Raw genomic sequence first — 26,799 nt, 5'->3', positions numbered from 1 at the left:
AACCGGAATCTGTCTGTGTGTAAACACACAGTTTCCGGTTCTCTGAGGGGAGAAGAGACAGATCGTCTGTTCATCCAAAGTGTGAACAGCGATCTGTCATCTCCCCTACACAGTCCCCTCCCACCTTCAGTTAGAATCTCCTCCCAGGGAACACAATTAACCCCTTGATCTCCCCCCTAGTGTTAACCCCTTCCCTGCCAGTGACGTTTTTACAGTAATCGGTGCATTTTTATAGCACTGATCACTGTATAAATGCCAATGGTCCCAAAAATGTGTCAAAAGTGTCCGATGTGTCCGCCGCAATGTCGCAGTCCCGATAAAAATCGCAGATCGCCGTCATTACCAGTAAAAAGAAACTAATAACAAAAATGCCATAAAACTATCCCCTATTTTGTAGACGCTATAATTTTTGTGCAAACCAATCAATATGCGCTTATTGAGATTTTTTTTACAAAAAATATGTAGAAGAATACGTATCGGCCTAAACCGAGGAAAAAAATAGTTTTTTTTATATATTTTTGGGGCATATTTATCATAGCAAAATGTAAAAATATTGCGTTTTTTTTTAAAATACCACCAAAAGAAATCTCTATTTGTGGGGAAAAAAAAGGACGTCAATTTTGTTTGGGTGCAACGTCGCACGACCGCGCAATTTTCAGTTAAAGCGACGCAGTGCCGAATCGCAGAAAGTTCTCTGGTCAGGAAGGGGGTAAAATCTTCCAGGGCTGAAGCGGTTAACCACTTCAAGACCAGCCGCCGCAGTTGTACTGCGGCAGGTTGGCTCTCCTAGGCAAATCGCCGTCATAGTACGTCGGCTCGCGCAGGCGCAGTTGCATGAGGTGCACTCTCACGTCCGCTGCACAAGCATGCCCGCGGGTCGGGCGGACTTAATGTCCGCTGCTGACCCGCGATCGCCTAGTACAAAGGCAGAATTGGGATCTGCCTTTGTAAACAAGGCGATTCCCCGTTCTGACAGATGACATGACAGAGATCTTCTGTCCCTAGTGATCGGGAGCAGCGATCTCTGTCATATCCCTGGCAGCCCATACCCCCTACAGTTAGAACACACCCAGGGAACACACTTAACCCCTTGATCGCCCCCTAGTGTTAACCCCTTCCTTGCCAGTGTCATTTTTACATTGATCAGTGCATTTTTATAGCACTGATCAATTTAATAATGTCACTGGTCCCCAAAAAGTGTAATTTGGAGTAAGATTTGTCCGTCGCAATGTCGCAGTCCCGCTAAAAATCGCAGATCGGGATCATTACCAGTAAAAACAATAAAAAATAAATAAAAGTCCCTAAATCTATCCCATAGTTTGTAGACGCGATAACTTTTGTGCAAACCAATCAATATACGCCTATTACGATTTTTTTTTACCAAAAATATGTAGAAGGATATATATCGGCCTAAACTGATGAAGAAATTCGTTTTTTTTAATTTTTTTTTTGGGGGGGGGGGGATATTCATTATAGCAAAAAATATTGTTTTTTTTTCAAAATTGTCGCTCTTTTTTTTTGTTTATAACGCAAAAAATGAAAACCACAGAGGTGATCAAATACCACCAAAAGAAAGATCTATTTGTGGAGAAAAAAAGGACATTAATAAAACTCACAGACCTCAGATACAGTGTGGCTCAGGTCCTAGGGGGTAGTCCTTCCTGCTGGGCTCCTCCTCCCATTGTGTTATTGGACACATCAGAGCCAAGGCGGAGCCTAGAGGAAGCTCCCCTGGACTCAGGCCGTGTATCATTGGTGGGGCAACTTTCCAGCTGCCATAGAGTGGATGAACTTGATGCCAGGACACTCTGCAGGAGATGCATGAAATATAATCTGGGTGCCCGGTGCCAACGTAACCCCTGAGAGGTACATTAGTGGAACCAAGTGCCTGAACTTGTTCCTTGCACTGGGCTTTTGGGACTCAGCCTAGATCAGGTGCAGTCTATTTTCACCACTGCGGGTGCCACTCGACTGCAGGAGAGGAAGTCAAGAGGACCAGAGTTACTCTATGTTTTTCTGGGTCACTGTGGAAGCGCTCCGATTGGATGCTGCCACCCCATGTAACTCTGGCAGACATCTTGGTTTAGGCAGAGGATATTTAAGGCCCTGGCTCCCAGGCTTGGTGAGCATTTTGCGTTTAGGTAGAATAGGAACAGGTCACTCATCAGATAGGGATAGTGATTAGACATGTGCGCCGTCAATAAATTTGTTTAGTTCCGTTCCATTTCGTATTAGCCATTAATTCGTATTTCGTAATTTGTGTCTGAAATTCAATTTGGATTTGTAGGAAATACGAATTTTCGTTAGGTTCGTAACTTTTCATAACAATTCCGAACGTTTGTTATGATGAATTTAAAAAGCAAAAAATACCTTTCTCAATATGGCAGTCATTGGATTCATTATCCTCATTATGGGCAGTTCCCACTATCCCTGTGCTGTGCTGACTTCCTGGGTTTGTACCCCTGCTGTGCTCATTATGAGGGGCTCCCACCATCCCTGTGCTGTGCTCATTATGAGGGGCTCCCACCATCCCTGTGCTGTGCTCATTATAAGGGGCTCCTCCCATCCCTGTGCTGTGCTCATTATGAGGGGCTCCCACCATCCCTGTGCTGTGCTCATTATGAGGGGCTCCCACCATCCCTGTGCTGTGCTCATTATGAGGGGCTCCCACCATCCCTGTGCTGTGCTCATTATGAGGGGCTCCCACCATCCCTGTGCTGTGCTGACTTCCTCCTGGGTTTGTACCCCTGCTGTGCTCATTATGAGGGGCTCCTACCATCCCTGTGCTGTGCTCATTATGAGGGGCTCCCACCATCCCTGTGCTGTGCTGACTTCCTCCTGGGGCTGTACCCCTGCTGTGCTCATTATGAGGGGCTCCCACCATCCCTGTGCTGACTTCCTGGGTTTGTACCCCTGCTGTGCTCATTATGAGGGGGCTCCCACCATCCCTGTGCTGTGCTGACTTCGTCCTGGGGCTGTACCCCTGCTGTGCTCATTATGAGGGGCTCCCACCATCCCTGTGCTGTGCTGACTTCCTGGGTTTGTACCCCTGCTGTGCTCATTATGAGGGGCTCCCACCATCCCTGTGCTGTGCTCATTATGAGGGGCTACCACCATCCCTGTGCTGTGCTCATTATGAGGGGCTCCCACCATCCCTGTGCTGTGATGACTTCCTCCTGGGGCTGTACCCCTGCTGTGCTCATTATGAGGGGCTCCCACCATCCCTGTGCTGTGCTCATTATAACGGCCTCCCACCATCCCTGTGCTGTGCTCATTATGAGGGGCTCCCACCATCCCTGTGCTGTGCTCATTATGAGGGGCTCCCACCATCCCTGTGCTGTGCTCATTATGAGGGGCTCCCCCCATCCCTGTGCTGTGCTCATTATGAGGGGCTCCCACCATCCCTGTGCTGTGCTCATTATGAGGGGCTCCCACCATCCCTGTGCTGTGCTCATTATGAGGGGCTCCCACCATCCCTGTGCTGTGCTGACTTCCTCCTGGGTTTGTACCCCTGCTGTGCTCATTATGAGGGGCTCCTACCATCCCTGTGCTGTGCTCATTATGAGGGGCTCCCACCATCCCTGTGCTGTGCTGACTTCCTCCTGGGGCTGTACCCCTGCTGTGCTCATTATGAGGGGCTCCCACCATCCCTGTGCTGACTTCCTGGGTTTGTACCCCTGCTGTGCTCATTATGAGGGGCTCCCACCATCCCTGTGCTGTGCTGACTTCCTGGGTTTGTACCCCTGCTGTGCTCATTATGAGGGGCTCCCACCATCCCTGTGCTGTGCTGACTTCCTCCTGGGTTTGTACCCCTGCTGTGCTCATTATGAGGGGGCTCCCACCATCCCTGTGCTGACTTCTTGGGTTTGTACCTCTGCTGTGCTCATTATGAGGGGCTCCCACTATCCCTGTGCTGTGCTGACTTCCTGGGTTTGTACCCCTGCTGTGCTCATTATGAGGGGCTCCCACCATCCCTGTGCTGTGCTCATTATGAGAGGCTCCCACTATCCCTGTGCTGTGCTGACTTCCTGGGTTTGTACCCCTGTTGTGTTCATTATGAGGGGCTCCCACCATCCCTGTGCTGTGCTGACTTCCTGGGTTTATACCCCTGCTGTGCTTATGCTGTGCTGTGCTGACTTCCTGGGTTTGTACCCTGCTGTGCTCATTATGAGGGGCTCCCACCATCCCTGTGCTGTGCTGACTTCCCCACGGAAGCTTCTGTGAAGCCACAGCAACACGTTGTCAAGGAGGACCAGGAAATTGTGACCTCCCAGGCTCTGGAAACGCATTGCACAAACCCTTCTGCAAGGCCTCCCGAAGATGTTTCATCCTCTGCTCCCTCTGCGAAGGCTGGATAAGTTCTGCAACCTTACACATGTAACGTGGATCAAGAAGGGTTGCCAGCCAGTACTGATCCCTCTCCTTGATACCGTGAATCCGAGGGTCCTTTCGCAGGCTAGGCTCCAACTCCATGCTGACACAATCCTCCTCCTCTTCCTGTGTGATCGGCGGGCACGCAGGAATACTGTCTGGATAAAGGGGGCCTTGAGAGGTAAGGAAGTCCTCCTCTTCCTCCCTCTGTTCTGCCTCAAGTGCCCTGTCTATTATTCCACAAAGCGTGTGCTCCAACAGGAAGACAAAAGGGACAGTATCACTGATGCATGCACTGTCACTGCTCACCATTCTCGTGGCCTCCTCAAATGGTGACAGGACAGGGCATGCATCCTTGATCAGTTGCCACTGGCGTGGTGAAAAAAAGCCAAGCTCCCCTGACCCTGTCCTGGTGCCATACTCAGACAGGTACTCATTGATGGCCCTCTGCTGCATGTGCAGCTGCTGCAGCATTGCCAATGTTGAGTTCTACCTGGTGGGCATGTCACAAATGAGGCGGTTCTTGGCAGGTTGCATTCCTTTTGAAGCTCAGCCAGCCAAGCACTGGCATTATATGACCAGCGGAAATGCCCACAGACTTTCCTGGCCTGCCTTAAGAGATCCTGTAAGCCCAGGTACCATCACAAGAACCGCTGCACCACCAAATTAAGGATGTGAGCCAAACATTGAACATGGGTCAAGTGTCCCTGTCAGAGGGCGAAGAGGAGGTTGTTGCCATTGTCGCAAACTACCATTCCTGGCTGAAGCTGGCATGGCGTCAACCACCTCTGAGTCTGCCCCTGCAGAATTGACAGAATCTCTGCCCCAGTGTGGCTCCTGTCCCCTAAACAGACCAACTCAAACACCGCATGGCATCTTTTTGCCTGAGTGCTTGCATAGCCCCTTGAATGCCTACGGAGCACCGCTGGTTCCGAGGACAAATCTGCAGAGGAAGAGGCCATAGAGGAAGAAGAAAAAGAGGAGGGGGTGGAGGAGAGAGGTGTGGCAGAATCACCACTACTAGCATTTTGGAGGCGTGGTGGCGGAACAAGCTCCAACAATACTGCACCCTGTCCTGGATCCTTCCCAGCTGCCAGCAGAGTTGCGGTATGAAAAAAAGGTAACGTCCCTGTCCATGCCTGCTGGACCATGAGTCAGCGGTAATATGCACCTTACCGCTGACTGCCCTGTCCAACGAGGCCAGGACATTGCCTTCCACATGCTGGTAGAGAGCCGGAATGAGCTTCCATGAAAAGAAATGGCATTTGGGAACCTGCCACTGAGGTACCACGCATTCCACAAATTCACGAAACGGGCAGAGTCTACCAGCTGAAAAGGCAGCAGTTGGAGTGCTAGCAATTTAGCCAAGCTAGCATTAAGCCGCTGAGCATGTGGATGGCTGGGACCGAATTTCTTTTGACGGTTTAGTAACTGGGGTAGGGAAATTTGCCTGCTACAATTGGATGTTGGTGTAGCGATAGCAGATTGCCCGCAAGTACTTGGCACACCTAATTCTACACCTTCATTTCTCTCAGTGCAAGTTTCTGAGAGGACTGAAGGTATAGTGGGGTTGGAGATCCCAGCTGATGAGGAGCAAGGTGAGGTCCGTCTTGTTCTTTGGTGTGTCTTTTAAGTATTGTTGCCAACGGACTGCATAGGAGGTCGACATATGTCTGGTCAAGCATGTGGTGCCCAAGAGGCTGCTGTTTTGGCCACGCTTGATACGCTTCAAACATATGTTGCAAACAGCAATGGTGCGATCTGCTGCACACGTATCAAAAAATTCCCACACCAAAGAATTTTCCAAATTACGTGGGGAGTCAGCAGCGCCCTGCACATGCGGAGCTCTGCGGTGTGATGCAGTTGGGTGGCTGCCCTTAAGCTGGCCCCTGTAGGGCATCCTGCCTTGTTGGATATGTGCCTTCTTCTCCTCCTGCTCCTCTCTTCTATCAGGCACCCATGTAGAGTCAGTGACCTCATCATCCTCCTCCTCCTCGTCACTGGAGCAAACCTTGCAGTATGCTGCAGCTGGGGGAACATGACTGCCAGTTTCTTGTCTTTCTTGGGCACCCCCTCTCTCTGAGCTCACGTTACTGCCTTCCTCAACCTGGGTACCATTATCAGAGCCTTCAAAATGCTGCGCATCCTCCTGCAGCATGTACCTAACACTGTGGTCGAACAGTTCCGGGGACTCCTCCGTGCATGATGGTGGGCTAGGGAAGGAGTGACTGATGACATTGAGCCGATGGAATAGACTGCTTTGGCAGATGCATTGGCAGGCAAACTACTCTGAGCCTGGATGACAGAGGATGAGGAGGATGAGGACGGCTTACTTATCCACTCTACAAACTCTTCTGCATGTTGCGGATCAACGCGGCCAGCTGCCGAAAAAAGGACAAGCGTGCCCCACGGCCACATGCTGAGGATGCACCGTGTCCACGACCAGCACTGTTGGCTGTAGACACAGAGCCTGCTTGCCCTCTTTTAGTGGCCTGTGAGCATCTGCCTCTCCTTGGTGGCCTTCCAGACATGCTGTAAAATTTGGCTTGGCTAGACTAGAATGCAGTAGATATATATATGTAGGAGACTGTATATATATATATTTAATGCACTGCAGATCACTGAATCACCTGCCTGCCTGCCTGCCTGAAAGTGTATTTGACAACGTACACCAGGAATGGCCTGCAGTCAGATATAGGTTTGGCTAGACTAGAATGCAGTGGATATATATGTAGGAGACTGCATATATATATTATGCACTGCAGATCACTGAATCACCTGCCTGCCTGCCTGCCTGAAATTACATTTGAAAACGTACACCAGGAATTGCCAACAGTCAGATAAACGAATCACCTGCCTGCCTGCCTGCCTGCCTGAAAGTATATTTGAAAACGTACACCAGGAATGGCCTGCAGTCAGATATAGGCTTGGCTAGATTGGAATGCAGTGGATATATATATATGTAGGAGACTGTATATATATTTAATGCACTGCAGATCACTGAATCACCTGCCTGCCTGATTGAAAGTATATTTGAAAACGTACACCAGGAATGGCCTGCAGTCAGATATAGGCTTGGCTAGACTAGAATGCAGTGGATATATATGTAGGAGACTGTATATATATATATATTATGCACTACTGATCATTGAATCAGCTGCCTGCCTGCCTGAAAGTATATTTGAAAACGTACACCAGGAATGGCCTGCAGTCAGATATAGGCTTGGCTATACTGGAATGCAGTGAATATATATATGTAGGAGACTGTATATATATTTAATGCACTGCAGATCACTGAATCATCTGCATGCCTGAAAGTGTATTTGAAAACATACACCAGGAATGGCCTGCAGATATAGGCTTGGCTAGACTAGAATGCAGTGGATATATATGTAGGAGACTGTATATGTATATTTTATGCACTGCAGATCACTGAATTACCTGCCTGCCTGAAAGTATATTTGAAAACGTACACCAGGAATGGCCTGTAGTCAGATATAGGCTTGGCTAGACTAGAATGCAGTGAATATATATGTTGGAGACTGTATATATATATTTAATGCACTGCAGATCACTGAAACACCTGCCTGCCTGCCTGCCTGAAAGTATATTTGAAAATGTACACCAGGAATGGCCTGCAGTCAGATATAGGCTTGGCTAGACTAGAATGCAGTGGATATATATGTAGGAGACTGTATATATATTTAATGCACTGCAGATCACTGAATCACCTGCCTGCCTGAATGAAAGTGTATTTGAAAACGTACACCAGGAATGGCCTGCAGTCAGATATAGGCTTGGCTAGACTGGAATGCAGTGGATATATATGTAGGAGACTGTATATATATATTATGCACTGCAGATCACTGAATCACCTGCCTGAAAGTATATTTGAAAATGTACACCAGGAATGGCCTGCAGTCAGATATAGGCTTGGCTAGACTAGAATGCAGTGGATATATATGTAGGAGACTGTATATATATTTTATGCACTGCAGCTCACTGAATCACCTGCGGGAAAGCATATTAGAAGCAGTACGCCAGGAACAGACTGCAGTCAGATCTAGCTAAACTGGATACAGTGGATATATATATATATATATATATATACACACACACACACACACACACACACAATATTGACTGTATATAATAACTTGCCTAGTACACCAGGAACGGACTACAGTCAGATTTAGCTCAAATATGTATATACCGTATTTATCGGTGTATAACATGAGTCGGCGTATAACACGCACCCCAAGTTTAGGAGGGAAGTTTAAGGAAAAAACTTACATTTGAAATGTATATCTGCAGCCTTGCCCAGGGTCCATCTGCAGCCTTGCCCAGTGTCCATCTGCAGCCTTGCCCCCAAAATCGCAGCATTATCTTTTTTTTAATTACTGCGCCACAGAGATACGGCTCGTCTCGCAGTCCCGCCCCTTGGCCCGGCTCCTATGATGGACACATCACTGGTCCAATGGCTGGACGTAAAGGCTAGGAGGCAGGACTGCGAGCGGAGTACACAGTACATTCGGCTCGGTCTTTTTCAGCGGCGCTCGCTCCTCTTCCCCCACACAAACAGCAGGGATCGGCGTATAACACACACCCATGATTTATACGCCGATAAATACAGTATATACTAAATACACTACAGCTAACTGAATCGCCTGCCTGCTCAATCTAAATGAAATGATACTCTCTCGGTCAACGTCAGCAACACACTACTCAGGGCCGACGTGCAGGCGGTCTTATATAGTGTGGGGCGTGGATTTAACCCCCTGAGCCATAATTGGCCAAAGGCACCGTGCCTTTGGCCAATTATGTCTCTCTTTGCTGACGGCGCTGTGATTGGCCAAAGCATACGGGTCATAGTGCATGCTTGTCCAATCATCAGACAGCAATGCTCTGCGCTCCTGCAGTGCATTATGAGCCGTTACGCACCGCTCGAATTTGGTACGAATGGCTCATAATGTTCGGTTTTCGACGAACGGGCGAACAGCCAATGTTTGACCCAAACAGAAAGCTCATCCCTACCGATGTACAGATACGTCGGTTTGCACTGGAGAGCCAACCTGATGCAGTATATCTGCGTGAGCTGGTCGGCAAGTGGTTAATGTACTCCTTTTGCAAAAATAAAATAGCTTTCCATTAATTCTACACACGCTTACCTCACTCTCTTCATGGCTGTCTAAAAACATGTATCCATTACTTCTGCCTTACTTCCTGGACAGACTTTAGGTCATGACACAGGAAGGAGTTGACCAGCTGATCTCATTAGCACACACCCTGCATCATCTACCCTCAGCTGGTCAACTCCTTCCTGTGTCATGACCTATATTCTGACCATGAAGTAAGGCAGAAGTAATGAAGAAGTGTTTTGAATAGCCATAAAGCGTGTGAGGTAAGCGTGTGTAGAATAAATGGAAAGCTGTTTTATTTTTGCAAAAGAAGTACATTAATGCTATATTGGTATATAGGGGAGCTGGAATTTAGAAAAAAAGGAGAACCTAGCCTTTAAAGCGGAATTTCATGGCATCTGAGCACCACAAACCAAAATTTGCACCATTTAATGCATTTTTAATATTTAAAGCAAATGTCTCCATCCATCCATGTCTCCACGCTTTATTGTGCTGACAAATCACTTAAAAACACCCCCTAGCATATCTGGCCATGACCATCTTAAGTAAGGGCAAATTATTCATTTAGCTTACTTTCTGGATTCCATCTGCCCTCAGCTCAGGTATGTAGGCAGGAATGTGTGCATAGCTGAGAAAACCCCTCTGAAGACTCCTGGGATGTATGACACCATTTGCCTAGGCATGGAACCAGGAAGTAACTAAAGAAATGTGAAAAACAGTTTAAAACATGTAAATATGATATACATTTCTATCTGTTTACTAAAATTCACAGCAGAAGGATTCAAAATAGTCAATGTTGTTTAAGAGATTGAAGTTCCAATATAATACTATAACAAGTTCTGTTCGGTGCAACTGGCTGGGTTCACACATATGTGGCTCGCGGGTTCATGCCTGGGGTCCGGGGCGTTCCTTGTTTACCGGTTCAGGTGCAAATCAGGTCCACATTTTTTGCCTGAATTCGCACCTGAATCGGACACAAAGACACAAAGGACGCTTTTTGAATGCGGACCACAGCTGCCCCCCGAAGCTGTATGAACCGACTCCATTGAGAGGCGGTCACACGCGCCTGTCATGTGAATTGGATGTGGGGTAAACCGCATTCAATTTGCATATGTGTGAGCCCAGCCTGAGTGTTTGCTGCCAACGTAACCACGCTGCGCCTCCCCACATGCAGGGGATGCCAGGATTTTGTTGAAATGTCGGGACAATCCCACGGAATCCGGAACAGTTGGGATGTAGGACATGACCACCTTGTGATATATAAATACTGTAGCCTATATTATGTTTCATCATTTCGCGTGGTCCATTCTTCTATCAGGTTACATCGATGATTACACACACAGATTATACCTCACATAAAATCCAGACAATAAAAAAATAAAACGAAAAACAACAAGTTGATAGAGTTTTAATATTTATAAATGTAAAACTAAAGAACGAAAAAAAAAAAAATGAACATTGAATTACAACATATGAGGCTCAATTCACAAAGCTTTAACACATGTAGAAGAATCATTATTTTAGCCATACACGGGATATTTTGGAGATGTGATATGGATGTGAGGCTGGAATTACGGGGGAAATGTTTTCAATGACCGCCTTTGTAATAGACATGTGCACTGCCAAAAAATTTGTTTGTTTTCATTTCATTCGTTTTTTTTTTTTATTTCCATTTTTCGGGTCGTTCGCTATGATTTAAATTCATTATTTTGAATAAATTTGTAAATTCGAAAATAAGAAAGAAAACATTTGAAAGAAAGAATATCTGAATTGTGAACGTAACGAATACGAATTTATCCGAAGTTACGAATTATCCGGAATAACGAATGCCGCATCTAAAACGAATGGAACAAATGAATTAAGAATAATAAATAATAATAAAAAGTTTTTGTTAATATTATTTTTATATTGTTACATTCTATTTGTTTAGATGCAGCATTCGTTATTTCGGATAATTCGTAACTTTGGATAGTGAATGTAATGAATACGAATTTATCCGAAGTTACGAAATAATGAATGGCGCATCTAAACAAATGGAATGTAACAAATTAATAATAATAAATAAAAAACATTTTTATTATTATTATTAATTTGTTACGTTTCATTTGTTTAGAAACAGCATTTGTTATTTCGGATAATTTGTAACTTCGGATAACTTCGTTGCGTTCACTAACAGACAAATTCAAAAGGAAATTCCAATACCTAAAATGTAATAGTTAGTAATAGTTCTTATTAGTTAGTTATTATTTCAGATTTTTCAATTTTCAGGTTTTCAAATTTTTGGCTTTTTATTCTTATTTTTGGATTTTCGTTCTTTTGAATTTTCAGATTTTCAAATTTTTCTTAGAATCTTGGAATTTTCACTTTTTTTTTTTTCAGATTTCCAAATTTTTTTCGGATTTCTGAATTTCGGAAAAACTTGTTAAACGGGTTTGCGTTCATTTGAATATTTCCGAATTAATTAATTTGTCGAAAAACCAAATTCAGAAGGAAACGAATTGCACATGTCTACTTTGTAATAAGCCCTTCACTTAGCACCGATGGAAGGGTGGAAATCCTGATTGGATGGTAGGGGTCGGGACATTTGAGCAGTGGTCCACTCTGCATTCAGTAGGCAAGGTCCATTTTCTGCAGAATACAAATACCACGCAGACCGCGTTCCAGTCATTGTTCCTGCATTTCATTGCCGATGTATTGCCGCCATTGCTAATACCATGCCCGTTTGTTGCCCATGTATTGTCAGTGTGTTGCCCACATACAGGGCAATTTATACGGTGCCATCTTTGCAAATGTGGGACCAGATCAGACCTGTTTTCTATGAGAAATTTATTACTATAATTACATACTTGCCAACAGTCCCGGATTTGTTGGGATAGTCCGGATTTGTTGGGATAGTCCGGATTTTTAGTCGCCTGTCCCTTGAAGGCTGAATCCTGGGTTTTGTCCTGAGATCACAGCATGAAGCCCAAGACTGTCACTACCTTTACTACTATACTTACCACTTCTAAGTTTATAAACTACACCCCCAGAAACATGACTGTCTTCAGTTAGCTTGCGGTGATGTGATTCTACCACTTAGGCCATTCCCCTGAAAATCTGAGGCTTATGGGGTTAAAATTGTCCTATATCATAGGGTTCCAGGGTCTGCATGCATAGAACTACCACTCCGCACGCTGCATTTTTATTTTAAAGCATGCAGAATGGAAAAACAAGAGTGGGAATATGGTAAAGTGGTGGTGGTAAAGGGGGAAGGGAGGAACCTTTAGTAGGATTATCCCACCATTTGGAGTCTCCAAGAAACAGAAGAAGCCAACAGAAGACTCATCCTAATAAGCTCCGCCTATAAATAAAACAAGACTTTTCCCAGGCTGTCCCCCATTATATAATCATTTATTATCCTCCAGGTCTTCTATGGACTGAACGGTTTCACCAGATAAAAGCCATCCTACATTTGACGAAACGCGTCAGAGATTTCTTCACTTCGGTTAGACTTATGTGATCTGTACAACATTTATCACAGTCTGAATGTTGTTTGGATGCTCTGAGCTGTGTCTTGTCATGTGTGTAAGAAGTGTGTGCTTCGCAGTGAAACATTTCCCGCACTCTGTACATAAATAGGGACGGTCACCTGAGTGAATCTTCTGGTGAGTAACAAGGTTTGCTTTGGTAGTGAAACATTTCCCGCACTCTGAACATGAAAAAGTACGCTCACCAGTGTGAAGTCTTTCGTGGTTACGAAGGTTTCCTCGTTCAGAAAAACATTTTCCACACTCTGAACAGGAAAAGGGTTGCTCCCCCGTGTGAACTCTCTGGTGTTTAACAAGGGGTTTTTTTCTGGAAAAACTTTTGCCGCACTCTAAGCAGGAAAAGGGACACTCGCCCGTATGACTTCTCTGGTGCGCAACAAGAGTTCCTTTATGTGAATAACTTTTCCCGCACTCTGAACATGTATAGGGACGTTCACCAGTGTGAATTCTTCGGTGTTTCAGAAGGGTTGATTTTTCAGAAAAACATTTTCCGCACTCTGAACAGGAAAAGGGACGCTCACCCGTATGAACTCTCTGGTGATTAAGAAGGTTTCCTTGTTCAGCAAAACATTTTCCGCACTCTGAACAGGAATAAGGACGCTCACCTGTATGAGTTCTCAGGTGACTAAGAAGATTTACTTTCCTAATAAAACATTTTCCACATTCGGAACATGAATAGGGACGCTCACCAGTGTGACTTCTTTGGTGTTTCACAAGGTACGCTTTCTCAGAATAACTCTTCCCGCACTCTGAACATGAATAAGGAAGCTCATTCTTGTGAATTTTCTGGTGTTTAAGAAGTACTTTTTTCTTAGTGAATGTTTTCCCGCACACTAAACATGACAATGAGCTCCCTCCTGTGTGAGCTTCCTCATGGCTAGAAGAGGATTTCTGGGGATTGGATGGATCTGTTGATCTGTCAGCACTGTGAGAACTTGGCTGGACATCTGAAGTCATAGTATGGGATTTATCAGAAGATTTCTCAGGATTAGAAGGATCCATTGATCTTAGATGGACATGTGAAGTCATAGTATGGGATTTATCAGAAGGTTCCTCAGGATTAGAAGGATCCATTGATCTTAGATGGACATCTGAAGTCACAGTATGGGATTTATCAGAAGATTCCTCAGAATTAGAAGGATCCATTGATCTTAGATGGACATGTGAAGTCATAGTATGGGATTTATCAGAAGGTTCCTCAGGATTAGAAGGATCCATTGATCTTAGATGGACATCTGAAGTCATAGTATGGGATTTATCAGAAGGTTCCTCAGGATTAGAAGAATCCATTGATCTTAGATGGACATCTGAAGTCACAGTATGGGATTTATCAGAAGATTCCTCAGAATTAGAAGGATCCATTGATCTTAGATGGACATGTGAAGTCATAGTATGGGATTTATCAGAAGGTTCCTCAGGATTAGAAGGATCCATTGATCTTAGATGGACATCTGAAGTCATAGTATGGGATTTATCAGAAGATTCCTCAGGATTAGAAGGATCCATTCAACTTGCCACAAGAATATTGCAATGTAATTATCTTCTGCAGTACAATCAGGAGATATGTCAAGATGTCTCCAGATTCCAAAAGTACTATCCCATCTGCTGAAAAACAATTTTAATATATGTTATGTTTGTTTTTATACTCCTTATTCAGAAGTCATGTCCATCATTCAACACTTTCCCAGAGCTCTGCCATTAAATTGGGTACAATCACAGAACACAATGAATATAAACCAGATTAGATAATAAACCCAAACTATACTAGCTAACAGTAGTTGTGCACTGAAAAACAAAATGTTATTTACAGTATTGGGGGAAAAGGGGGGGGGGTCTCAAGTTTGACTTCCGACATCACCAAAAAGATTCATATAATATTTAGCATATAACATGTTCCACCATAAAACGCTCAGTGGAACATACTACACTGGATGGTCAGAGAGAAAACATGCTACAGGAGTGAAAATAAAATGTATAATAAGGAAAACAGTTTACCAAACAAAAGCACATTGTTATATTGAGGAATGGAGATGGACTTTTCATATGATGTACAGTATCTCCTCCTCATTTGTTGGGAACATGACGTTATATTGAGGAATGGAGATGGACCTTTCATATGGTGTACAGTATCTCCTCCTCATTTGTTGGGAACATGACGTTATATTGAGGAATGGAGATGGACCTTTCATATGGTGTACAGTATCTCCTCCTCATTTGTTGGGAACATGACATTATATTGAGGAATGGAGATGGACCTTTCATATGGTGTACAGTATCTCCACCTCATTTGTTGGGAACGTGACGTTATATTGAGGAATGGAGATGGACCTTTCATATGGTGTACAGTATCTCCTCCTCATTTGTTGGGAACATGACATTATATTGAGGAATGGAGATGGACCTTTCATATGGTGTACAGAATCTCCTCCTCATTTGTTGGGAACGTGACGTTATATTGAGGAATGGAGATGGACCTTTCATATGGTGTACAGTATCTCCTCCTCATTTGTTGGGAACATGACATTATATTGAGGAATGGAGATGGACCTTTCATATGGTGTACAGTATCTCCACCTCATTTGTTGGGAACGTGACGTTATATTGAGGAATGGAGATGGACCTTTCATATGGTGTACAGTAGGGGTGCTGAAATTAATCGTTGCATCGATGCATCGCGATTTGGGTGTCCCCGATGTGGCATCGATGCATAAGGACCGGTAAATCGATTGCCGGGTGATGTCATCCCGACTTGCCCAGCCCCTCCCGGGAGATCGCTCCGAGCGTATTGTTAAAATTACTTTGTTTTAATAAATGCCGTGTTACAATGAATGATGTGCTCCACTGGATGTGCTTTTTAAAAAAATATGGAACTTCATCCCGAATTTCACAGTAAATACATCCCGCTCATGTGACGGCCCGGCCCGCCTCTCTCCGCTCTCCTCTCACGCTTCACATCTCTCCTGAGTCCTGACGTCAGCGGGGAATTTTCAGCCCCGCCCGCAGACTATAGCTATCATATCAGAAGAGAGGCGGGCGGGGCTGAGAATTCTCCGCTGACATCAGGACTCAGGAGAGACGTGAGAGGAGAGCGGAGAGAGGCGGGCCGGGCCGTCACATGAGCGGGATGTATTTACTGTGAAATTCGGTATGAAGTTCCATATTTTTTTAAAAGCACATCCAGCGGGGCACATCATTCATTGTCACACGGCATTTATTAAAACAAAGTAATTTTAACAACAGTAAGTAGAGTACAAATGTGTTTGTACTCTACTTAGACCTCACGCTCCGTGCTGACAGGTCCCTGGGCTTCCCTTTGCACATTACACTGTTAACTCCTAGTGTGCTGGAAGGTTCAAACAGGAATGCCAAGGAACTGTCAGCACCAGTGGCGGCCCGTGCATTGTGGGGAGGTTAGTGAAGTGATGACTGCATTTGTTGGGCACAAGTGGCTGCATTTGATGGGGGAGGTTCAGTATTTTTCAGTTTGTTTGCGCCCCCCCCCCAAAATTTTGAGCACCAGCCGCCACTGGTCAGCACAGAGACAGTACAGGGAACTTCACAGGGATGTTTGTCATCTGTGGATTGTAATCCCTCCTGACCTCCCAGCAGCCGTGTGTGTGAATGTCTGTACCCTGTAGTGCACCGGATTAGTACACTTTTTAAGGGAGTGAGGTTATTTTTAATTCAAAGCGGTTCCAGTCAATTTTTTGTTTATTAAAAGTCAGCAGCTACAAAAAAAAAAAAAAGTATCTTCTGACTTTTAACCCCTTCCCGACCGGCGCACGCCGATACGTGGGCAGAATGGCACGGCTGGGCAAATGGACTTACAGGTACGTCCATTTGAATTCCCTGCCGTGCCATTGCGTGCGCGCCGCCGGCCGGGAGCTCCGCGAGTCGGGTCGCGGGTCCCGCGGACTCGAACGCCGCGGGGATACCCGCGATCGCCTCACGGAGAGGACGAACGGGGAGATGCTTAATGTAAACAGCATCTCCCCGTTCTGCCTAGTGACAAGTGTCACTGATCACTGCTCCCTGTCATCGGGAGCGGTGATCAGCGTAGTGACACACACAGCCCCTCCCCCCTACAGTTAGAATCACTCCCCTAGGACATACTTAACCCCTCCCTGCCCCCTAGTGGTTAACCCCTTCACTGCCAGTGTCATTTACACAATCAGTGCATTTTTAATCGCACCAATCGCTGTATAAATGACAATGGTCCCAAAAATGTCCGATGTGTCAGCCATAACGTCGCAGTCACAATAAAAATTGCTGATCGCCGCCATTACTAGTAAAAAAAAAAAAATTAATAAAAATGCCATAAAACTATCACCTATTTAGTAAACGCTATAACTTTTGCGCAAACCAATCAATAAAACGCTTATTGCGATTTTTTTTTTACCAAAAATATGTAGAAGAATACGATCGGCCTAAACTGAGGAAAAAAATGTTTTTTTTTTATATATTTTTGGGGGATATTTATTATAGCAAAATGTAAAAAAGAATGCGTTTTTTTCAAAATTGTCGCTCTTATTTTGTTTATAGCGCAAAAAATAAAAATCGCAGAGGCGATCCAATACCACCAAAAGAAAGCTCTATTTGTGGGGAAAAAAGGACGTCAATTTTGTTTGGGTGCAACGTCGCACGACCGCGCAATTGTCAGTTAAAGCGACGCAGTGCCGAATCGCAAAAAAACGCTCTGGTCAGGAAGGGGGTAAAATCTTCCGGGGCTGAAGCGGTTAAAAGTCAGCAGCTACCAAAAAAAAGTGTATCTTCTGACTTTTAATAAAAAGACACTCACCTGTCCCACAATCCAGGGATGTGGCCACCCAAACCCTCCATTCTCTCCCCCGCCTGTCCACGGCACTGGCAATACTACTGTGGGCATCCAACTGTGACAGCTTGCAGCTTCACAGCCGGGTGCGCATGTCTCACTGCGCTGTCCTGCATAGCCGGCCAATCTTTTGGGAATTGTGATGTGTCCCATAAGATTGCAGGGTGGAAGGGCCGCCTAGGCAGCCCAAGCGGAAGTGGGAGCTCGTCGGCAACCGTGATGCATCGCGGAATCAAATCGAATCCTTGACCAGATAATCATAATCGAATTGTGAGACCAGTGAAGATGCGCAGCCCTAGTGTACAGTATCTCCTCCTTATTTGTTGGGAACATGACATTATATTGAGGAATGGAGATGGACCTTTCATATGGTGTACAGTATCTCCTCCTCATTTGTTGGGAACATGACATTATATTGAGGAATGGAGATGGACCTTTCATATGGTGTACAGTATCTCCTCCTCATTTGTTGGGAACATGACATTATATTGATTAATGGAGATGGACCTTTTATATGGTGTACAGTATCTCCTCCTCATTTGTTGGGAACATGACGTTATATTGAGGAATGGAGATGGACCTTTCATATGGTGTACAGTATCTCCACCTTATTGGTTGGGAACATGACGTTATATTGAGGAATGGAGATGGACCTTTCATATGGTGTACAGTATCTCATTTGTTGGGAACATGACATTATATTGAGGAATGGAGATGGACCTTTCATATGGAGTACAGTGTCTCCTCCTCATTTGTTGGGAACATGACGTTATATTGATTAATGGAGATGGACCTTTTATATGGTGTACAGTATCTCCTCCTCATTTGTTGGGAACATGATGTTATATTGAGGAATGGCGATGGACCTTTCATATGGTGTACAGTATCTCCTCCTCATTTGTTGGGAACATGACGTTATATTGAGGAATGGAAATGGACCTTTCATATGGTGTACAGTATCTCCTCCTCATTTGTTGGGAACATGACGTTATATTGAGGAATGGAGATGGATCTTTCATATGGTGTACAATATCTCCTTGAGGACTTGAGATGGACCTTCTATATGGTTCTTTCTCCAGTCAGAAGCTCAGTGCTTTACTTGTTGACTTTTAGAATCTCCTTGCACTGTTTATCTCTGTTTTCAGGCAGTGAGGTGGAGGCACTGTAACGGGTGGTGTTTTGTAAAGACAGATGGTGGATGTCAATGAACATTGACATAAATCCATTTTCAGCACTACTTTATAATTCTGTGTAGTGAGAGGTGATGACAATTATCTCACTAATCCACCATAAGTCAGGCCAAAGCAAAGCTTCCTCCCTCCTGGTTTGGGTTGACGTTATAGTGAAGAAGACCTTGTGGCCACAGCAACTGTGCTTTGCACATGGTTCTGGGGTGCTTGCAGAGCAGCGTTATTCACTTGAATGGGTCTTGTTTGATGTGGGGTATAATTCCTGCCATGGCTGTGAAGTATAACGTAGTGGCTGTAGTATTTAGCAAAAATATATATTGTCAGGTAGGCTGTACGGAGCACCATGATTTCTAGCAGCAGCTTTGGTTGGATAAATGGCTCTTTATTTAGGATGTATCTGGTCTATAAACCAGAGGTTCTGGATGGACAGTTGGATAAATGGTTCTATATTTAGGATGTATCTGGTCTATAAACCAGAGGCTCTGGATGGACAGTTGGATAAATGGTTCTATATTTAGGATGTATCTGGTCTATAAACCAGAGGCTCTGGATGGACAGTTGGATAAATGGTTCTATATTGAGGATGTATCTGGACACATATTATAAAATAACTCCAATATACAGGATGTGATATGTCTGTAGTAGTGGATGTTGGAGATAAAAGACATCACAGTGACTATGGAGGAAGAGGACGGACATGACGGGGGGTTACTGGGTGTAAATATAAAATAAGATCTTATTACCTCCTCTGTGTGATCCGGTGATGTCTCCTCTCCACCTCGTTCTCTCCCTAACAACGTCCTGTCATTAAATTATATAGCGTCTTGTCTTTGTCTTACATCACTTCCTCTCCTTACATCACTTCCTCTCCTTACATCACTTCCTTTCCTTACATCACTTCCTATCTGAGCAGTCCTCTCGATCGAAGTGATATCACCATCTTGTGGCGATTTTAATAACTGCATCCTGTATTTTGCCCTCTGCTCTGTAGCTCATTCATCGGTTATATTTCATACATTAAGACACACGGACATTATACTTCAGTTCAAACTGAATATATAATACAATATTTTATCTCTGTGGTTTCATTCTCTGCAGGCTCCTGCTGTGTTGTATTTTTTTTTTAATTTTGCGCACACATTTTTAAAAATCGGCATTTTCAGCTGGAAATATTAAACATATATTAGAAAGTAATAATTATAGAAAATATTAATTTCCCCAAATTATTTTATGTTTTCTTTAACAGCTTACCGACCACTGTACTGCGGCAGAATGGCACAGCTGGACGAAGCTGTTATGTGGTTTTGCCCTGTGGCCACTAGGGGGGCGCACGCATGCCCGCTGCTCACCCCCAGAGCTGATGCCAGTGCCTGGCGGTCACGATCACCGCCGGGCTCCCGCGATCGCAGCTGACACATGGAAAATTGTGATCTGTGTGTGTAAACTAGATATGAGCTTCAAATTCGAGTCCAACCCATGTTCGACTCGAACATCGCATGTCCGACTGTTCGTCGAATTGCGAACGATACGGGCCGCTCACGCCAAATTCGAGTGGCGCGTCATGGCCTATAATTCACTGCGACACGGCAGTGCATTGCTGGCTGATTATTGGCCAAGCATGCACTATGACCCGCATGCTTGGCCAATCACAGCGCCTTCTGTACAGAGAGCCGTAATTGGCCTAAGCCAGGGTGGCTTTGGCCAATTATGGCTCAGGAGGTTTAGTACACGCCCCACACTATATAAGGTCGCCTGCACGTCGGTCCTGTGTAGTGTGCCCCGACGTTGAGAGAGAGATAGAGAGAGACAGTGCCATTTGATTTAAGTTAGATAGAGTAGGCAGGCGAGTCAGTTAGCTGCACTTCCAGTGTATTGTGTATATATATGCATCCTGGGTGTTGTGTGTGTATATATATATATATATATATATATATATATATATATATATATACACTGTATTCAGTTTAGCTAGATCCGTTCCTGTTATTCTCTTCCTACTGACAGGCAGGCAGGAGTTTGTACAATAGTTACAGCTACCTGAAGAAAATTGCTGGTGTTCTTCTGATCCTATTAGTACCACAGCAGGCAGGCAGCTACATTATTTACAATTAGTGTAGTGCCTCCTCTGCACAGTGTGCACCTAAAGCTATTTGTAGAAAATTGGTGGTGTTCTTCTGATCCTATTAGTACCTCAGGCAGCTGCAGTATTTACAGTTAGTGTAGTGCGTCCTATGCACAGTGTGCACCTAAAGCTACCTGAAGACAATTGCTGTTGTTCTGATCTTATTAATACCACAGGCAGGCAGCTGCAGTATTTACAGTTAGTGTACTGCGCCTCTGCACAGTGTGCACCTAAAGCTACCTGAAGACAATTGCTGTTGTTCTGATCCTATTAATACCACAGGCAGGCAGCTACAGTATTTACAGTTAGTGTACTGTGTCCTCTGCACAGTGTGCACCTAAAGCTACCTGAAGAAAATAGGTGGTGTTCTTCTGATTCTATTAGTACTGCAGGCAGCTACAGTATTTACAGTAAGTGTAGTGCATTCTCTGCACAGTGTGCACCTAAAGCTACCTGGAGAAAATTGGTGTTGTTCTTTTGATTCTATTAGTACCGCAGGCAGCTACAGTATTTACAGTTAGTGTAGTGCGTCCTCTGCACAGTGTGCACCTAAAGCTACCTGAAGAAAATTGGTGGTGTTCTTCTGATCCTTTTAGTACCACAGGCAGGCAGCTGCAGTATTTACAGTTAGTGTACTGCATCCTCTGCACAGTGTGCACCTAAAGCTACCTGAAGACAATTGCTGTTGTTCTGATCCTATTAATACCACAGGCAGGCAGTTTCAGAATTTACAGTTAGTGTACTGTGTCCTCTGTACAGTGTGCACCTAAAGCTACCTGAAGAAAATTGGTGGTGTTATTCTGATCCTATTAGTACCACAGGCAGGCAGCTGCAGTATTTACAATTAGTGTACTGTGTCCTCTGCACAGTGTGCACCTAAAGCTACCCGAAGAAAATTGGTGGTGTTCTTCTGATCCTATTAGTACCACAGGCAGGCAGCTGCAGTATTTACAATTAGTGTACTGTGTCCTCTGCACAGTGTGCACCTAAAGCTACCTGAAGAAAATTGGTGGTGTTCTTCTGATCCTATTAGTACCACAGGCAGGCAGCTGCAGTATTTACAATTAGTGTACTGTGTCCTCTGCACAGTGTGCACCTAAAGCTACCTGAAGACAATTGCTGTTGTTCTGATCCTATTAATACCAGAGGCAGGCAGCTGCAGTATTTACAGTTAGTGTACTGTGTCCTCTGCACAGTGTGCACCTAAAGCTACCTGAAGAAAATTGGTGGTGTTCTTCTGATCCTTTTAGTACCACAGGCAGGCAGCTGCAGTATTTGCAGTTAGTGTAGTGCCTCCTCTGCACAGTTTCCCCCTAAAGCTACCTGAAGAAAATTGGTGGTGTTCTTCTGATCCTATTAGTACCGCAGGAAGCTGCAGTATTTACAGTTAGTGTAGTGCGTCCTCTGCACAGTGTGCACCTAAAGCTACCTGAAGACAATTGCTGTTGTTCTGATCTTATTAATACCACAGGCAGACAGCTGCAGTATTTACAGTTAGTGTAGTGCGTCCTCTGCATAAAGTGCACCTAAAGCTACCTGAAGACAATTACTGTTGTTCTGATCCTATTAATACTACAGCCAGGCAGTTGATTCTGTTAGCTGCAGTATCACTATATATATATACATCCCAGCTTTGTGCAGCTACATCTCACTGCAGGCCATTAGTATGTCTGGAAGGCCAACAAGGAGAGGCAGACAGTCACAAGCCAATAAAAGAGGGCAAGCAGGCTCTGTGTCTAGAGGCAACAGTTCTGGTCGTGGAGACGGTGCATCCTTATCAGCACGTGGCCATGGGACACGCTTGTCCTTTTTTCCAGCAGCTGGCCGTGTTGAGCCGCAACATGCGGAAAACTTGGTAGAGTGGATGACCAAGCCATCCTCATTCTCCTCATCCTCTCTCACCCAGGCTCAGGGTACTTTGTCTGGCAAAGCAGCTGCCAACGCGGCCTCTTCCCTCGGCTCAATGGCATCAGTCACTCCTTCCCTAGCCCCACCATGTCCTCCTGACGAGTCCCCCGAACTGTTTCACCACAGTGTTGGGTACATGCTCCATGAGGATGCCCAGCGTTTTGAAGGCTCCGATGATGGTACCCAGCTAGAGGAAGGCAGTAACGTGAGCCCAGAGAGAGGGGGTGTCCAAGAAGGACAGCAATCTGGCAGTCATGCTCCCCCTGCTGCAGCATACTGCCAGGTTTGCTCCAGTAAAGAGGAGGGAGGGGATGATGAGGTCACTTACTCCACATGGGTGCCTGAGAGAGGAGGAGGCACATCACCAACGAGGCAGGATGCCCTCCAGGGGCCAGCTTAAGGGCAGGTGTGGGCCTTTTTTGAGAAGAGTGCATCAGATCGCACCACTGCTATTTGCAACATATGTCTCAAGTGTATCTTGCCTGGCCAAAACATTACCAGCTTGGGCACCACATGCTTGACCAGACATATGTCGACCTGCCATGCAGTTCGTTGGCAAGCGTACCTAAAAGACCCACACCAAAGAACAAAGAGGACCTCTCCTTGCTCCTCATCAGCTGGGATCTCCAACCCCACTATACCTTCAGTCCTCTCTGAGACCTGAACTGAGAGGAATGAAGGTGTAGAATTAGGTGTGTCACAGCCAAGTACTTGTGGGCAATCTGGTATCGGTACACCAACGTCAGATTGTAACAGGCAAATTTCCCTGCCCCAGCTGCTGTACCGCCGAAAGAAGTTCGCTCCCAGCCATCCACATGCACTTGAATGCTAGCTTGGCTAAATTGCTAGCTCTTCAACTGCTGCCTTTTCAGTTGGTAGACTCTGCCCCCTTCCGTGAGTTTGTGGAATGTGCGGTTCCTCAGTGGCAGGTTTCCAAACGCCACTTTTTCTCACGGAAGGCGATTCCGGCTCTCTACCGGCATGTGGAAGGCAATGTCTTGGCCTCGCTGGACAGGACGGTCAGTGGTAAGGTGCATATTATTGCTGACTCATGGTCCAGCAGGCATGGAAAGGGATGTTACCTATCTTTCACAGAGCATTGGGTGACTCTGCTGGCAGCTGGGAAGGATGCAGGACAAGGTGCAGTAGTGTTGGAGGTTGACCTGCCACCACTCCTCCAAAATTCTACTACTTGTGATTCTAACACACCTCTCTCCTTCACCCCCTCCTCTTCTTCTTCCTCCATGGCCCCTTCCTGTGCTTTGTCCTCGGAACCAGCTGTGCTCTGTAGGCGAGGGGCTACGCAAGTACACAGGACAAAAGATGCCATGCAGTGCTTGAGCTGGTGTGCTTGGGGGACAGGAGCCACACTGGGGCAGAGATCCTGTCAGCTCTGCAGGGGTAGGCTCAGAGGTGGTTGATGCCACGCCAGCTTAAGGCAGGAATGGTGGTTTACAATGGCACCAACCTCCTCTCCACCCTCCACCCTCTGACAGGGACAAATGACCCATGTGCCCTGTTTGGCTCACGTCCTTAACTTGGTGGTGCAGTGGTTCTTGGGCAGGTACCCGGGCTTACAGGATGTCCTGAGGCAGGCCAGGAATATCTGTGTGCATTTCCGCCGGTCATATAATGCCAGTGCTCGGCTGACTGACCTCCAAAAGGAGTTTAACCTGCCCAAGAACCGCCTAATCTGTGACATGCCCACCAGGTGGAACTCAATGTTGGCCATGCTGCAGTGGCTGCACACGCAGCAGAGGGTCATCAATGAGTACCTGTGCGACTATGGCACCAGGATAGGGTCAGGGGAGGCCACGAGGATGGTGAGCAGTGACAGTGCATGCACGGTGACACTGTCCCTCTTGTCCACCTGTTGGAGCACACGCTGCGTGGAATAATGGACAGGGCACTTGAGGCAGAACAGAGGCAGGAAGAGGAGGACTTCCTTAGCTCTCAAGGCCCCCTTTATCCAGACAGTGTTCCTGCGTGCCCGCCAATCACACAGGAAGAGGATGAGGAGGAGGAGTAGGAGGAGGAGGAAGATTGTGTCAGCATGGAAGTGGAGCCTGGCACTCAGCATCAACAGCAGTCTTCAAGGGATCATTTACAGTTCCAAGAAACCCATGGACTTGTACGTGGCTGGGAGGAGGTGGCTGCGGATCATGTCGTCCTTAGTGACCCAGAGGACTCCAGACCGAATGCCTCAGCAAACCTACGCTGCATGGCCTCCCTGATCCCTCAAAGCCTGCGGAAGGATCCTCGTATTCGTGGTATCAAGGAGAGGGATCAATACTGACTGGCAACCCTCCTTGATCCACATTACAAGGGTAAGGTTGCGGACCTTATCTTGCCGTCGCAGAGGGAGCAGAGGATGAAACATCTTCGGGAGGCCTTGCAGAAAGGTCTGTGCAACGCATTCCCAGAGACTGGGAGGTTACAAACTCCTGTTCATGGACAACGTGTTGCTGAGGCTTCGGTCAGTCAAAGAAGGAGCGGTGGAGAAGGTGGCCATCTGACCGATGCGTTCTGACAATTTTTTAGTCCGCAGCCCCAAGGTATGATCGATTCCAGCAACCATGGCCAGCGTCTGTTTTACATGGTGCAGGAATACCTAGGGGCAAGATCTGACTTGGACACCTTTCGCACCGAAAATCCTCCGGGTTACTGGGTCTTGAGGATGGATCACTGGCCAGAGCTTGCACAGTATGCAATTGAGCTACTGGCCTGTCCTGCATCCAGCGTTCTTTCGGAACGCACATTCAGTGCTGCTGGAGGCTTTGTAACCGATCACAGGGTGCGCCTGTCCACCAACTTGGTCGATCGATTGACCTTCATAAAAATGAATCAGTCTTGGATCACCACCAGCTACCAAGCACCTGATGCTGATGTAACCGAATAATTCTCAGATCCCTTCAAGACTGCCTATGCTGATGCTGAGTGACTATCCTGTTATGCTGAGTGATTATCCTCTTCCTCCTCAATGATCATGCTAATAGCTTGTAAGAACATTTTTGGTTCTGGGCGCCGCCACCAGTGGCTAAGGCCCAATTTTTCAGCCCCTGTTTAACAGGGGCGTGTAATTACAATTTTTGATGCAATATTTTGCAGCAGGGCTCATTCCTGCACTCCAACTACAGTATCTGTGAGGGGTTGCAGTGTTGTGGCACCAGCACCAGTGTCCAAGGCCTGATTTTTCAGCCCCTGTTTAACAGGGGCGTGTAATTAAATTTTTTGATGCAATACTTTGCAGCAGGGCTCATTCCTGCGCTCCAACTATAGCATCTGTGAGAGATTGCAGTGTTGTGTCACCAGTGCCTAAGGCCCAATTTTTCTTCCCCTGTTCAACAGGGACATGTAATTACAATTCTTGATCTAATTTTTCACAGCAGGGCCCATTCCTGCGCCCACCAAGAGTAACTGTGAGGTCTTACAGTGTTGTACCAACACCTAAGGCCCCAATTTCTGCAGAGTATATAGGGCAGGCCCCTACTTTCAAACATCCAACTTACAAACGACTCCTACTTGCAAACGGAAAGAGACAACAGGAAGTGAGATGAAATCTACCCCTAGGAAGGGAAATTCTCTCCTGTAAGAGTTAATATGGGAAAAACGTGTCTCCTCTCCACTGATGCTTTATCACCAATCCTTGTTTCACTAAAAACCCCAAATTTTCAAAAAACATTTGTCATTGGGACAGAAAGTGAGGTTAAAA

General features: G+C 45.7%; 2 protein-coding genes across 2 annotated transcripts in view; both read right to left on the bottom strand.

Moving 5' to 3' along the window:
- The window catches only part of LOC141104742 (uncharacterized), a 352,606-nt gene that overhangs the window by 195,880 nt on the left and 129,927 nt on the right, over window positions 1–26,799 (bottom strand). The gene's annotated exons all lie outside the window — the stretch shown is intronic.
- The window catches only part of LOC141105444 (uncharacterized), a 49,005-nt gene continuing 33,107 nt past the window's right edge, over window positions 10,902–26,799 (bottom strand). The window contains exon 4 of the mRNA XM_073595299.1: window positions 10,902–14,542. Within this exon, the coding sequence (XP_073451400.1) occupies window positions 13,001–14,542 (1,542 nt within the window). The 3' untranslated portion in view covers window positions 10,902–13,000. The remainder of the gene's footprint in view (window positions 14,543–26,799) is intronic.

The sequence above is a fragment of the Aquarana catesbeiana genome, linkage group LG08 (assembly GCF_042186555.1).
Source record: "Aquarana catesbeiana isolate 2022-GZ linkage group LG08, ASM4218655v1, whole genome shotgun sequence".
Classification (NCBI taxonomy): domain Eukaryota; kingdom Metazoa; phylum Chordata; class Amphibia; order Anura; family Ranidae; genus Aquarana; species Aquarana catesbeiana.
The sequence above is the reverse complement of the archived record's forward strand: the minus strand, read 5'-3'. Positions and strand labels throughout refer to the sequence as shown.